This window comes from Crocodylus porosus, unplaced genomic scaffold (genome assembly GCF_001723895.1).
Source record: "Crocodylus porosus isolate Cpor-Errol unplaced genomic scaffold, CroPor_comp1, whole genome shotgun sequence".
In the NCBI taxonomy this organism is placed as follows: domain Eukaryota; kingdom Metazoa; phylum Chordata; order Crocodylia; family Crocodylidae; genus Crocodylus; species Crocodylus porosus.
The window spans coordinates 1690645-1704914 of NW_017728919.1; the positions used below are offsets into that span (position 1 = coordinate 1690645).

General features: G+C 61.2%; 2 protein-coding genes across 2 annotated transcripts; one reads left to right on the top strand and one right to left on the bottom strand.

Moving 5' to 3' along the window:
- Positions 1–1230: 1230 nt before the first annotated feature.
- Positions 1231–6910, top strand: BORCS8 (BLOC-1 related complex subunit 8). Its single transcript, XM_019538327.1, has 4 exons — positions 1231–1379; positions 2347–2459; positions 5695–5759; positions 6516–6910. The coding sequence occupies exons 1-4, from the start codon at positions 1343–1345 to the stop codon at positions 6625–6627; spliced, it is 327 nt and encodes a 108-aa protein (XP_019393872.1). The 5' UTR covers positions 1231–1342; the 3' UTR covers positions 6628–6910.
- On the bottom strand, positions 6804–14268 carry TMEM221 (transmembrane protein 221; the record flags this gene model as incomplete). The annotated part of the gene is made up of 3 exons (XM_019538433.1): positions 6804–9174; positions 9452–9537; positions 14171–14268. Coding segments are annotated over 3 exons (702 nt in total), but the record flags the coding sequence as incomplete, so codon positions are not given.
- Positions 14269–14270: the final 2 nt, after the last annotated feature.

Here is a 14270-nt window from a genome sequence, read left to right on the forward strand (position 1 = left end):
GCAGGCAGGCGGGGCCGGGCACGGCTATTGTGGAGAAGGCCAGACATGGGAGCAAGGGGGCAGGAGCAGCCAGGAAAGGCTGGCCGGATCCCTGGGACATGCAGGGCAGAGGGGCCGCGGCAGGAAGCAGGGAGACGCAGGCTGGTGACTTTCCAGTGAACCTGCAGAGGCAGATATGCTCGACTCCCAGTGAGACCCCGGCTGGCGACTCTCCTTCCAGTGAACGTGCAGATGCAGATGCAAACATAGATGCAAATGCAGATGTGCTGGATTCCCAGTGAGAGACTGCTTGGTGACTTTCCAGTGAACCTGCAGATACAGATGCAGACGTGATGCAGAGGCAAATGCAGATGCACTGGATTCCCAATGAGACACTGGTTTGTGACTTTCCCTCCAGTGAACCTGCAGATGCAGATGCGCTGGACTCCCTTGGTGCCACCTGCGTTGAAATGCAGCTGCTACTGCCATCGGTTGGTGTTAAGCTCTGGGTGGAGCAGGAAACCAAGGGGGAACAAGGGCACCCCTGGATCCATCCCTGTGCCCACCGCAGAGCCGGCCCAGTGTCTTCCCACAGGCGGCTCAGGGCAGGGGGCCCCCATCTCGCAGGCCCAAGGGTCATCCCCAGCCCTCCAGTGCTGCCAAACAAAGCCGAGCGCCACCAGGCCCTGTGTGGCAGCCACTGCCGCGACGGTTCCCCACGGCCCGTGTTGCAAGGAGGCTGAAATGCTGCCTTGTTCCCAGGTCATTTTCCACAACGTGTCTTTACTCATTGAAAGGTCAGGTCATTAGCAATGGGTGAAATACGGCAGCAGGAATCAAGGCCCAGCTTCAGCCTCACGTCTCTGGAGGCCCGGAGCCCTCAGACGGCAGGCACGCAGCGCGTATCTCTGCACCACGGAGACCCCGGGGCCGCGCCCGCGCAGGATGCAACCAGGGACATAGCGGGCACGGGGTTTCTTTGGAAGAGCTCGACGTTTGCCCGCCCTGCGCAGGAGACTCGTGACTTTCTCGGCGCTGTCACAAGTTTCATGGTGCTGAGGGGCGGCTTTGTTCTTTCCCGGAGAAGGGGGCTGTGCCTCCACTGCGGCCCCCTCCCCAGCTCCAGGACAGCCGACATCGGGGAGAGCGAGGAGGCGGCATCCCCGGGCCCAGGCCGAGGCGCTCAGCAGCTGGGGATGGGGGCACAAAAGGCGGCGGAACGCGAGCGGCGGGACGCGGTTTCCGGAGCGGGGGACTGCTTGGAGCGCTGCACCAAGGCGCCGGAAGCGGCGGCGGGAGGACTTCCGGTCTGGAGCCGGCGTCCGTCTGGCGCCGTCCGGGTTGGTCCGGGGCGGCGGCCGCCATGGAGGAGCCCGAGATGCAGCTCAAAGTGAAGAAAGGTATCGGGGCGCCGCGCCCGGGGCGGGGGAACAGCTTCCGGGTCAGGGGTGTCACACTCCCAATGGTCCGGGTTGGAGGTCAAGGGGGTGTCATACTCCCAGGGGTCGGGGTCAAGAGGTGTCACGCTCCCAGGGGTTCGACTCCACGCCCCAGCACAGTCTGCCCCGTGGGCACATGCACACGGTCGGTTCAGCAAAGCTTGGCACTTCCATATGGTGCCGATGCTGCAGCGATGCAGCTGCTACAGCAGTTGAGCTCTCACCAGCGAAATGGGAGCTGGACAACAAAACCACTTCCCTTTTTAAAGGGCCCGGCGAAAACACTTGAATTTCATTACCAAAAGAAAGCGGGCGGCTTGCTTCCAGCTGCGCTGACGACTCGTCGCTTGTAGAAGAACACTGGAAAAAGTGCCCAGCGCTTATATTTGCATTTGAAACCCAGGAGGAATCCACAGCTGCTGCGGAAGGGCTGCTCCTGGCAGCTGCCTCCGGTCTCTGTGCTGCACGGCACCGTTAGGGAAAAGGGGAAGTGAGGGGGCGCAGGGCTTTTCCAGCTCTCGGGGGAAAGATGAACTGCTCGCGGGCTGCTGGGGCTCGTGCGTCCTCTGTGCGTGGTGCCGGGCATACCGGCTGGGCTCTGCGCACGGCACGTGTCAGTGAGCGAGGCTGCTGCTAGTCTGCGTGGCAGCCAGCCTGCGGGTCACAGCCAGCCTTGCTGTGCCAGGAGCTGCGGAGGCACATAGCGAGAGCTTCCAGTCCAGAGGGGAAGGGACCTGCTTGGGGCCAGCCAGTATGCCCAGAGCATGGAGAAAACCCTGGAGCTGTCGCAGCCTGGGCACAGGAGAGCTTGGAGGCAGACATCTCCGTGTGCTCTGCTTGTGCTGTGACGCGGCAGCAGGAGGGCTAGTGATTTCAGAAGCCAGGGACTCTGCCTGTGTCCCATAACCAGCTGCTGCCTTCCCCTTAGTTACAGACAAGTTCACCGAGAGCATGTACATCCTGGCCAACGAGCCGTCGGTCGCGCTCTACCGGCTGCAGGAGCACGTGAGGCGGTCGCTGCCTGAGCTGGCCCAGCACAAGGTGAGTCACGCTCTGAGCTGGCAGCCCTGGGCTGGAGGGAGTAGAAAATAGCAGCCTGCAGCTGTGTGCTTGCCCTGGCCGGCTGCACACGGAGAGCACATGCTTCGGTGCCAGCCCTGCCGCCCCCCTCCCCACCAGTCAGAGCTCAGTAGGGGCACTGCTACAGGAGTAGCTTCCTGCCTCAGGCCTATGCTAATGCCCTGTCAGGCCCCATTTCTTACCTTTACTTCATAACCTGGGCATCCAAATGAACCGGAGTTGTGGCACTTTATTAGTCAATTATTTATTGACTTCTCCCAGGCACGCTCGAGCATGTGTCCATGTGGGGAGGGCTGCAGAGATTCCCGTGCCACACATGCAGGCCTGGCTGGGGTGTGCTGCTGGGAGTGGGGAAACACTCGTAGTGTTGTTCCTGAGCTGTTGCTCACTTTGATTTAATCCACATAGCTCCTGTTGCAGGGAACGTGCCCTGAGCAACAGGGAATGGAGCAAACCATCTGGCCAGCCTGCAGAAGGAAGAGATCGGCTGCCATTGCTGAGGGGGCATAGGCAGGCCAATGGGGAGGACCGCAGCATGAGAGCCAGGTGCAAGGTGGTGTTAGACTGTGGGCCCATCAAGGCAGGGATGCCTCCAAGTCTTGGGTCCCTGGTTTTCTCCCCCTTCCCTGCAGAGCTGGGATGCCTCTCTAGACTCAGCTTGGGCCATGTTCCTGGGTCCTGGTCTCAAGGCCTTGGACTAGAGTAGCTGGTGTTTCTTACCTCCTCTTGACCCGACAGCCAGTGGGGTCAGGCAGCCAAAGCCCCCACCACTGGTCCCTCTCCATGCTAAAGTTGCAGCTGTAGGTGTTGGCACGCAGCATGGACACGTCTGAGCTCAGCCTTGTGGTATGTCCTGGCAGCCTGACACTGGGGTCACCTCAGACAAGCGATGTGGGGTCCTGAGAGGATCCAGGACAACAGGTAGCCACAGGTGTGTCCCACCCTCCTCAGCTACAGCATATGTCTGCAGTAGTCCTTAGCCTGGACTGCACTTTGCTGGTGTCAGCAGCTCCAGGATGGTGAACCTGGGTCCCAGTCTGTTCCCAGCAATCCCATGGGGTGGATGGTGGTTTTCCTCACCTGGCTGGATGCTGATGTGCATCTTCATAATGCCCCTGGCTTCCAAGGTGCTGCCAGTAAACCAGGAGTACCTGAGAGCAGAGCAGAGCAGGCACCGCAGGCTGAGTCTGTGCTGCATCTGGTCTCTAGAGTAGTTCCCAGGTTTCCTCCCAGCTGTCAGTGATGGAGCAAAGAAGGGGGAAGATGGAGAAAAGAGGATTCATTGCATTGGGGCAGCGACAGCTACACAGACACCTACTGTGACCTGTCGCTGCACCACCTCAGCTTGGCTCGACTCCTGTCCCTGGGGTTCAACAGGGAACAGTTTCTAATAAGCCACACAGTGTCATGTCTGCCATAGTCGCAGGTGCCCCAGCTGCCTGGGATCCATTCCCTGTGAGTCGGGTGTAAGCTGTGTTTAAACTCTTCCCTGCTGACCTACAGATTCAAGGTGCTGAGCATTCCCGCCGGCTCCCCCTAACAAGGTCTCTGCTGGCAGACAGAGAGCAGAAGAGCCAGTCTCATGCTCACTTTATTACTCAGTTCACAAGCGGCTGCTTGAAATGAAGAAGGGCTCAGCCGTCATCACTGCTGGCACCTTTAACAAGATCTGGATGGGTTCTGTCAGCTGCTTTGTCAGGGCCCGTCGGCTCCGTGCAGGCCTCACCAGTTTGCACGGGCTGAGGGTGTCAAACCGGTTGTTCTTCAGGCACCCGCTGTCAGGGGTGATTTAGCTCAAATCTGCCTCTGCCTCATGACTTTGCTTCTTGTTACTTCTTAGAAGACTTAAAGCAAAGGGAGCTTTTGCAAATGCCGCGCCTGTGGTGGGAAGGACACTAGATGTCAAGGAATCAGCTTCCCAGTCTAGTGAGGCATGTTCGTAGCAACAGCACTGGGGCTTGGGGGGATGGATCAAAGGAAGTTTTGCTGCAGTGGTGGCCTGAGGTCATTGGTCCATGACAGGACAACCTTTTGTGTCCTCTCAAGAGCTGACTGCCTAGCACCTTAAGCTTTGCTGCGGCACCAGCTCTGGCTGGGGACCCAGGAATAGTCTCCCAAGGAAAGTGTTAGTAGCCCCATTACTTGGACAATTTAAAACTCAAGTGGCCACGATGCAAAGAAACGTGCTGCAAGGGAAAATGTGGCACAGGCTTGGGGCAGATTAGGAAGAGGTAATCCGCTTTCCCTCCCTGTCTGTGGAGATGTGGGCTTAGACATTCCCAGAGGCTTTAAAGATAGGGATAAAGCGGTGTGGGGAAGGCTGGTGCAGGGAGAAGGTGACCTCTGTGCCAGCACAACAAGCAACTTCTCTGATTGATTAAAATCATCTTAATACCTTCCTGCATCTCCAACTCTCCAGGCAGACTTAACACTTAACTCCTTGCTGATAAGATATGGGCGACGTGGGGCCAGGTGCTCCCCGGTGCCAGCACTGGGCTGCTAAGCCCTGCTCCTGCCTTTTCCCTGATCTCACAGGAGCCCAGGACTCCTCATTAATTTGCTGCCGCGCTCCCGTAATTCATTGTTAGCACTTGGCTATATCATTAGCTAGCTTTAGTGATTAACTGCATCTGAGGAGCTGTCCTGGGAGTTCTGAGAGAGGGCATTGAGAAGAGATTAAGAAGTCCGGAGCGGGGGGTAGGGGGGGGGAAGACAGGCTCCTATTCCTAATGAAGGGCATGAAAGCCCCAGGAAGCATTGAGAGTGCTGGAAACAGGCATCACAACCTGGCCCCAGACACAAGCAATGTGTGAAACAAGCGGAGACCAAAGGCAGGCTGCTCAGCTTGGCCACCCCTCTGCTGGATCTGCTCTCCCCCCAGCCCCATTTCACTCTGTCCTCCCTGCTGAGCAGAGGGTCAGTACTGAGCCCCTGGGTCAGGGTAGGTGAAGGCCGCTTGCTTCAGGGCAAGGCACACAAATGACTCATTGTGGCCACAGCTGCCCTGGACTTGGGTTGAGCACATCTCCCCGCTGGACCGGCAGCGCTGTCCCTAGGTGTCATGTACGTGCGCACAGAGGACCTGGGAGTGAGCCGTCTGGGTCACGGGGAAGGCGTTTGCCTGGCTAGCAGACACCAGCCCTATTGCTTTTGTGACACAAGGTTCATTCTGCTTTCTCTGTGATTTGCCTTGCAGTCAGACATGCAGAGCTGGGAGGAGCAGAGCCAAGGGGCCATCTACACTGTGGAATACGCCTGCAGGTACCTGACAGGGCTGGCAAGACTTTGGAGACCGCACTTTTCCGGGCAACAGCCCTGCCTTGCGTAAGCAGGAGGAGCTGGTCAAGGCTGAGGCCGAGTCTCTAGCTCAGCCTCCCCAACTCAGGTTGCTGGTGTCTTCACAACTTCAGCACGTGGGTGCTCGAACCCCGCTGACCGACCATGGCTCAGCTCTGTGCTGAGTGTACCCTTCTGGCTGCTAGCAACAGGAATCCTTGTGGGTTACTCCTGAATTGATGAGTAACCTGTTGGGGACGGGTAGGGGAACCAGGCATGTCTCTGTTGAGCCAAGAGCTCCAAAAAAGACACCTCTGCATGCTCCCAGATGGCACAGGCCAACATTGCCATGGGCAACACAAAGCCAAAGCCATTCTCACCAGTGTAGAATGAGCATCGGCACTACAGAAATGGGGCTGGAGGCAGTGTCTGCTTCCTTCAGACTGATGTAGGTGCAAGAGAGGGGTGAGTCAAGCCCCAACTGGCACTAACTGGCCTCACCTCAATAGAGAGAGGAGGGTCAGGAGGGCACTGTCAGCACTGACTGCCTTCAATGCAGCATGGGCCTGTTGGTCCCTCCCAGCAAACCCACCCACTCACTAGCACTGGAAGGTTCAAAGTGCCGCATGAAGCTGGAGCTTCTTGTGAACTATGCCCTCACCTGGGAGCACGTGTTTTCTACTGCAGTGCTGCCCCAAAGCTCTTAACCGTCTCCTCTCCCTCCTGCCCCATCTGTTGCAGTGCCATAAAGAACATGACTGACAGCAGCGTGTACTTCAAGAGCATTGATGGGCTGCTCAAGCAGGCTATCGCCATGAAGGATCAGCTGAACGCAGCGCAGGGCCGCAGGTAGCGCAGAGCACCTGACCCCGAGGCTGCTGACCGCCTGCCCGAGTCTCAACAACATCTGTTTTGCCAGCCAGAGGCTTCTGCGACTATCACGTTGCTGCATGCAAACGGGCTGAGCGGTTCTGGCAGTAACATGACCTCCTGCTAGTATTTAATAGAACGAGTGGCTCATGCAGCAGGGAAGCTGAGATTCTGTTTACTTGGCAAAGAAAACAGCCTGTTTACAAAGGGTTCACTGCAGCATAACACAGCCCCTTGGGACTAAAAAAGGGGGTTGTTTTGCTGGCTGGTAGCATTCCTTCGTGGACGCGCGCTCCATGATGTTGGCATCCTGTACTAACAGTGTTGCTGGGTCGAAGGGAAGAGATGCAGGGTCAAGGGCTGGATTGGGGGCTTGTCACTTGGCGCTTGCGTAGCTGTCGGGTGGGGGGTTGATTGCGGAGCTGGAAGATTTGCTCTGATTGCGGAGCTGGAAGATTTGCTCTGATTGCAGCCTGAACAAAGCTACTAAAGTGTCTGGCACTGGCTGGTCTGAGTCTGGTGTGTTCATTCCCCCAGGTCCTCAAAAGCACAGCTGGCTCCTGGCTGCCCTCGCCACCTTCCTGCTGGCTTTGACTGTCCCGTCCCTGCTTCAGAGCTGAGGCTGGCAGTGCCAGGGGCTGGGCAGGAGGATGGTTGTGGCTGTGGGCTCCCTTGCTTTGCTATGCTGCTGGTTTGCCAGCAGCTGCCCCTCACCTAAACCCCAGGGATTGTTTCCAACTCTCACATTTCACAGGGAACGTGGCCCTGGAGCTTGTGCCCCCGTCCCTGGGGGCCTGGCTGGCTGACACACCTGCTAGCAAAGGGGGCAGGCCACATCTCTATCTCCATGGGCCGCGCTTGACCTCCGTCACACCCATGCCCTGGTTTAGGAGCAGCGTTGGAAGAAGTCTGGTATGTTTTGCCCGTTCTCCAAGTGCTGACGTCGAAATCGCCTGGTGGGCTGTTTTCTTTGAGCTCTGCTGCCCCACATGCCACAAGTCCTCCTGCCAGCTCCTGACTGCAGACAAGCCTGGCTTTCCTCTGCCTGCAGCTCAGGTCGGTGCTCTCTGGAGCTACTGGTGAGACATCCCCGCCTTCCGCTGAGCCTGCTGCTTGGTCAGCCTGCTCTTGCGTGGGAGCCTCTGGCCTGTGCTCATTTCCAGGATGATAGCGTTGGGCATCAGTGCTGCATTCTCACCAGCTGTCCCTCCTTCAGTTGATGCAGTTGCTGAGGCTTGCATGCTGCAAAGGGAGAGCACGGTTTATTTTGCACTGGCCCTTCCCGGCTCCTCAGCGGTAACAGGCTGCCCTGCAGGGTGTTTCTGGCTGAGTCTCGGCCTCCAAAATGCCTGAGCTCTCAGGTCTCAGCGTTCTGCTGGAAGATTGTCTGGTGCCCTGAGATGGGCACTGGGCAGCCCTCACCCAGGGACAAGGGTGCAGGGTCCTCTTAGAGGCAAACTGTGCAGGGGGGTGCTGCGAGCCTGGCAAGCATTGGGTAACAGCGAGAAGAGGCAAAGGTGGGATGCTGAGGCCCTGATGAAAACTCCTTTCCCTGTAATAGCCCCTTGCTGGTCACTCCAGGGCTCCAAAGGGCCGTCCAGCTGGCCCTGCTCCTGCTCCACTGTGGAGAGGGTTAGAGGCATTGCAGGGTGGCACCAGGCTGTGGCCTTGCAGAGCCAGCACCCCGCCTGTGAGCAGGCAGCCTGTTGCCAAGCTGGCTAGCAGCAAAGGTCCTGGCGGGAGAGGGCTCGGGCAGGAGCTGCCAGCCAGCGATGGGAGGCAGACAGAGCTCTCCGTGCCCCCACAAACCCCTCTGGGTGGGAGGAGGAGGAGGCAGGGAGTGGAGCCAAGTCCCTTCTCATGGCAAGTCAGTTGATTCCCCCACTTCAGGTGGGTTTAGGGAGGCCGGGGATGGGCTGGGCCGGGACCAGCTTGGCGTGAGCTCCAGGAGAGATGCCGGCCTGGGCAGCAGGGCGGGTGGCTGACCGGGACCAAATGCTCCTGCTCCGGGCTCACACCAGGGTCGAATCCTTCCCGGTGGCCACCGGCTTACGTGCCAGAACGTTCTTCATCTCCTGCGTGACCCCGTTCCAGGGCTGGCCATGCGCCTGCAGCAGGCCGGACTCCGCCGACAGCGTCCGGTGGGTCCTGGGCAGGCTGCAGCTCCCTTCGGGCAGGGCCCCAGGGCTCCCTGCCGAGCTGACGGTGCTGCTGGCTGGTGAGGCGAGGGGGGCCTTCCGCTCCAGGAACGGCGGGTAGGAAAACTCCCGGTGGATCTCCGGCCGGGGCCGGGGCCCAGCCACATTCTTGCTGTCGTTGAGGTGGCGGGCGGGAGCCTCGCCGTGCTGGGCAGAGTCGTTCTCGTACAGGGTGTGGGAGAGCTGGGTCTGGCCGCGCCGCGCCACCTGCTTGGCCCGGACCAGGGCATGCGTCACCGTGATGAGCAGGACGAGGATGCCCGAGGACAGGATGCAGGCGCCGGTGATGCCCGTCTCCATCTCAAAGAGCAGCAGCATGTAGATGGCGAGAGCTGGAAGGGAGGGAGAAGGTGTCAGCGCAGAGGCTGCCACAGCCTTCCTGTTCACCCCGTCGGTTGGCCACCAGCTTTCCAGGGTTGGGTGGCAAACTCCTGCCTCTCCAAGGGAATCACCCAGCCCCAGGGAGCCTGGGGACATGCTGCAGAGGGAAAATCCTTTGCTCCTGGTCTGCAGGCAGAGGCTTGGTAAGTGGGGAGGACGCAGCCTGGATCAGACGTGCGTGCTCCCCGGGACCAGGCTGTTGGGGTTTGCGGGGGTGACAGCACTTGCCTGTTAAGTAGATGGAGACTCCACAGCAGAACAAGCCGACAGCCACGTGGCGAACGGTCCGGCTGTCCAGGAGGAACCAGTCGGCCCTGCAAGGAGAACCATCATGGTCTGTGCAGGGCAGGCTCTCTCCCCCTCCCTTGCCCACTCCCTCAGCCATCGCTGTGTTGGCTGAGGGCAAGCCCAAAATGCAACCCCCTCATGATGACGGACAGCCCTAAAAGGCCTCAGCCCTGAGGGGGCATCAACCCCCTTTGGCCAAAGGGGCCCATGGTGACCAGTGCCTGCCTCCCAGCCACCTCTGCCAGGGCACAGCTGGCTCGGACCTGGCCCCGCTGACAAGGTGCGTCTGCAGAGCTGGCAAGCGGGGCCCTGGGGGGTTTCTGACGGGAGCGCTGGTATTGCTGGGAAAGGGGCCGTCTCCGCCACGGTGGTGGCTAGCACCTTTCTGAGCTGTCACGGTCTTTCCTTCCAACCCCCATCCCGTGTTTGTGCTCCAGCTTCCCAGCTCGAGACGGCTTTGAAATGCGACAAAAGCATTTGGAGCACAGGGGGCCCAGTGGAGACGTCACCAAGCCACAGAAACCAAATGCTTCCATGAAACCGGCCACATTTTTATCTGTGCCTTGGGTTCCCGGCCGGCCTTGCTGCCCGGGGACGCTCTGTCCCCGCCTGGGCCGGGGACCTGTTTTACCGGCTCGGGTTTTCAGAGGCGGGCAAGTTTCAAGGCTTTTGAATGGTGATTTCAAGGAGCGGGGAGGCCATGTGAGGGCACCGGTCTCTCCTTCCTTTAACAAACCCCTGGGGAGGGAAGAGCCTCAGCGAGTTGGGCAAGGTCCTGTGTATTTTCATCCTCTGGGTTCAGTGTCTCTGCCTGGCTCGGAGCCCAGGCCCGGTGTCTCCAGGCCCATCCTGCAAGAGCGCTGCCTCACGTGCGCGTGTATCCGAGGCCCTGCTCCTTTCTACGTCTCCATTTGATGCTCAGCACAAGAGCAGCTGAACCCTCCCGCTCTGACCGGTCAGCTCACTCCAGCCGGCGAGGCCACGCCGCTCCTGCCCGCATGCGCCGTCCCTTTCGGTCTCCCCAGCCCACCTCGGCGGACAGCATTCGTTGCTCCAGAGACCAGGACAGCTCGATGAATAGCTGTCCTTGTCCACCGTGCCAGCGCTGCCCGAGACGGTTTGTTTCCTGGCCGTGACCTCGAGGCCCTCCACGCTCCAGTTCTGGCCGCAGAGGCCGCCCGCGCTGACAGGAGCCAGCCTTGCAGCTAGCTGTGCAAGCGGGGCCCGGCTGCTGGGAACAGCACAGCCAGCCTCGCCAGCACGGGGCCGGGGCTGGGACCATCAGCCACTACTACGAGGTGTGGAGCCAGCGTCCCCTGGGGTGAAGCTCCGGATTCATCCCCAGCACCGCGCGCTTGCCTGGCCTTGACCCCAGGGCCAAAGGAGCTCAGCTTCCAAAGCCCAGGCAGCCCCTGGCTTCCCGCTGGCAGCATACGGCCAGGTCGTGGCTGCTGCAGGGCGGACGCCTTTGCACAGGGAGCGGGGCCAGCCCCAGCCAGCGCCTCGCACCATGGACCTGCCTTCAGATGGGAGCCTTGCCCTGGGGGGCAGGAAGAGCAGGGCAGGGCAGGGCAGGGGCTGCCCCGGGGGAGCTGGGAACCCCGTCTCCGGGAGAGGAGCAGCTGCCGGGGATGGGGCTGCAGCGCCTCCCTTGCTCTCCTGCCGGGGGGAGCCGGGTGCCCGGGGGGCCAGGCCCCTGCGGGCAGTGGCACCGTTCCCTGTGCACGTGCCCCAGCCTGGGGCCACAGGCAAGGCCGAGCCAACGGAGAGGAGCCCCCAGCCCTGGCCCGGCAGGGAGACGAGGCTGCCCCCGCTCTCTCCTGGCCCATCTGTTGTTGTCCTTAAACACGGCGCTGCCGGGCGTCAGGAGCCGCTAATAGACCCTGGCTGAGCTCCCGCGCCGCGCGGCTCATTGGGGAAGAGAAGCCACTTTGTGTTATTAATTACATGATCGGGGGATTAGCAGGAGGGGAGGAACGGGCTCCCGGCTGGGGCTATTGAGCACTGAGCTGGAAAGTGGAGCAGTAATTCAGGGTGACAGGCCCAGCGTGGGAAAGAGCCTGGGACGTGAGCAGATCCCTAATGACCCGGAGCTGGCGGCTGGGGCACAATAGGGAGGTGCCGTTCGGGGGGCTCACTGGGGGCAAGCCGCCCCCTTAACTCTTTCCTGCCGAGATGTTTGTACAAGAGCAGCATCAGCCGCTGCAGGGGCTGGCTGCAGTTTGCAAACGGACAGCATCAAAATGGTTGGATGGCTCCCCACATGCGTAGGCACATACACACACATGCATCTCCGTGGCAGGGGGACCCAATTCCCCCCCCACATTGCAAATGGGAGCCAGAGGCACAAACAAAGTTGTCTTGCTCGGGGTCAACTAGTGAAAGCGAGGGCAGACCCGGGCGCCGAGGGACGGGCTGCCTCCCCGGGGCCCATCGTCCTCTGGGCTCACGGGGGACTCTGGTGGAGTCGCGGCAGCCCCCCACGGCCCTGCGGAGCTGGGTGAGGCAGCGGTGCAAACCATTCTGGGAGCAACCTTCTTTGCCCCAAATGGGCCAAGGTGCCCCGTGGGGAGCGGGGACTTGCCCTGCCTCCGTCAGCGGCAGCAGACCGCCCTCTGCCACCAGGAATCGCCAGCTGCCCCCGGCCTCTTGCACTAACCAAGCTTGTGGCACCTCTCTCGGCTCCCCTGGGAAGGCAGGATTCCCACGGCTGAGCCCTTGCCAATGCAACAGCTTTCTCTCTGCAGCTCAGACACGGGATCCAGCCACGGGCTCGCCAACGCTTTGCACGGGGGGCGGGATGCTACTCCACTCCTCCATGCTCCCCTCCGCACGCATCTCAGGGCAGCACGTGCTCTGCACTCAGGCAGCGACCGCCACGGCCCCCCAGCTCTCTACTGAGGCACGGCCCCCCACCCCACACGCAACACCGGCACCCTCCCTCCTGCATGCACGAGCTTGCAACGAGCCGTCTAATTAGCTGGTTGGCCTGTTTCAGCTCTGCCAGCATCCGGAGGCGAATGCAGCGCGAGAGCCCAGGTTGGCACCAGGTGTCGAGCTGAGTTTCCAATGGGTCGGGGATATTTCACTCCAACAACCCTGCAGCAGGAAGCTCCGTTCCTGCAAAGTCCAAGGTGTCCACAGGAAGTGTCTGCAGAATCGGACACGTTCACTTGGGAGGACTGAAGTGAGATGCTAGTTCTGGGCGAGTCGGACCCACGCTGGACTGATCTCAGCCGTGCAGTGCCCCGTGTCATAGGTGCCGGAGCTTGGGACCCGCTTGTGATCCCTGTGCTGGGCTCCCCAAGTGGCCCCATCTCCTGTGGGGCTGTGCACCTGCCCCCGACTGAGCTGTGCAGGGCACCGAGTCGCTGAGCCACGGTCCTGGTGCATTTCGGAGCTCCATATTTGCAAAAACCAGTTATTTTTGCCTCCCAAGCCCGGCGAGACCAACTCAGCCCTGCACCAAGGATGCCTTCAACTGCCCCAGGTCTGGGGGGGGACAGGAGGTGTTTCCAGAAGTGCTGGTGCAGCTGTAAACCCGCTGGCAATGATTAAGTCGACATGTGTCGTGGTTAACGGCCCAGGGCCCTGCCTCGGTCGGTTCCCTGCAGGTCACCTTTGAATGCCCCGGGACGCGGGCAGAAGAGGCTGGCGAGGGCCGGGGGGAGGAGTGGGCTCCAGGCTGCGGACCTGGGCCCTCACGGAGGGATCTTGCTTCCGGGTGTTGTGCCGCCTGTTGTCAAAGCTTCCTGCAATCCAGGGGGCTGGTGCCACCCTCGGGGAGGGGAAGGGACAAGGCCTGGCTCCCAGCCAGCTGCTGCTGCAGGTAAGCGGGCTCTCTGCTGACCCCAGAGCCTGCGGGACAGGCTGGAAGTGGGCGCGGAGCCAGGCTGACCGAGGGGCCTGCAGCAGCCGAGGGCAGGGCCAGCCCCAGGATGGGCCAGGGCAGCAGGACTCCTGGGTGCTCTGCCCCGTTGTGTCACCCTGTGACCTGGGGGGCGCGTTGGGCACTTTGCTCCGCCATCACCTGCAGAGGGGCTCTGGTCTCAGGCCCCCCAGGTGCTTGCAGGCAGGTGGCTGGACACCACCACCGGAGGCGAAAAAAGCCAACGCTCCACCGCCTCGTTGCATGTCTCAGCCTGTGCGCTGTGAGGGGACCGGGTGCCCGTGGTGGTGACCCCCCCAGCCCGGGCTTCTGCTCCAGTAGTTTCTCCCAGGCAGGCGCTGCCATGTGTGAGATGCACCCTGCCATACCAGACCCTCCGCGCGCATCTCCCAAGGAGATTAGCAGGTGGCGAGTGCAGGCAGCTGTAAGTCTGCTCGAGTTGCTGGGCACAAGTGCGCACACCTGGCCCCACGGCCAGCGGAGGGGGGAGGCCTCCACGCTCAGAGCGGGGGTAGAAGTGCTGCTAGGGCTCTCCCTCGCCCCACTGCTTCCCACCCGCATCCCGGCAATACCCCCGCGCAGCCCCCTGTTCACGGGGGCAGGGAAGCAGCAGCAGCAACAGGCGATGCAGGGGTTTGGCCCAGTGCCCTAGTGGGGAGGGGAAGGCGCCCCTGCGGGGGCCCACAGTGCCCGGGAGCCGGCTGCGGGAGGGGGGCCCTTGCTGGACGCCCCCGGCCCGGGCCCCGTGGGCGCGGGCCGGGCGCGGGTACCTGTGGGGCTCGGCGTCGCCGCGGCAGAGCTCGGCGCTGCAGTAGCCGTGCAGGAGGCAGAGCAGGAGGCAGCTGAGGTTGAGCACGAGGCAGAGCGCGG

Excerpts from the sequence above, each read along its gene's own strand:
- BORCS8 (XM_019538327.1), top strand. The coding sequence starts at position 1,343 with ATGGAGGAGCCCGAGATGCAGCTCAAAGTGAAGAAAG. Across the intron at positions 1,380-2,346 it reads GCAGCTCAAAGTGAAGAAAG|TTACAGACAAGTTCACCGAG; the intron begins GTATCGGGGCGC and ends CCTTCCCCTTAG. Across the intron at positions 5,760-6,515 it reads ACTGTGGAATACGCCTGCAG|TGCCATAAAGAACATGACTG; the intron begins GTACCTGACAGG and ends CATCTGTTGCAG.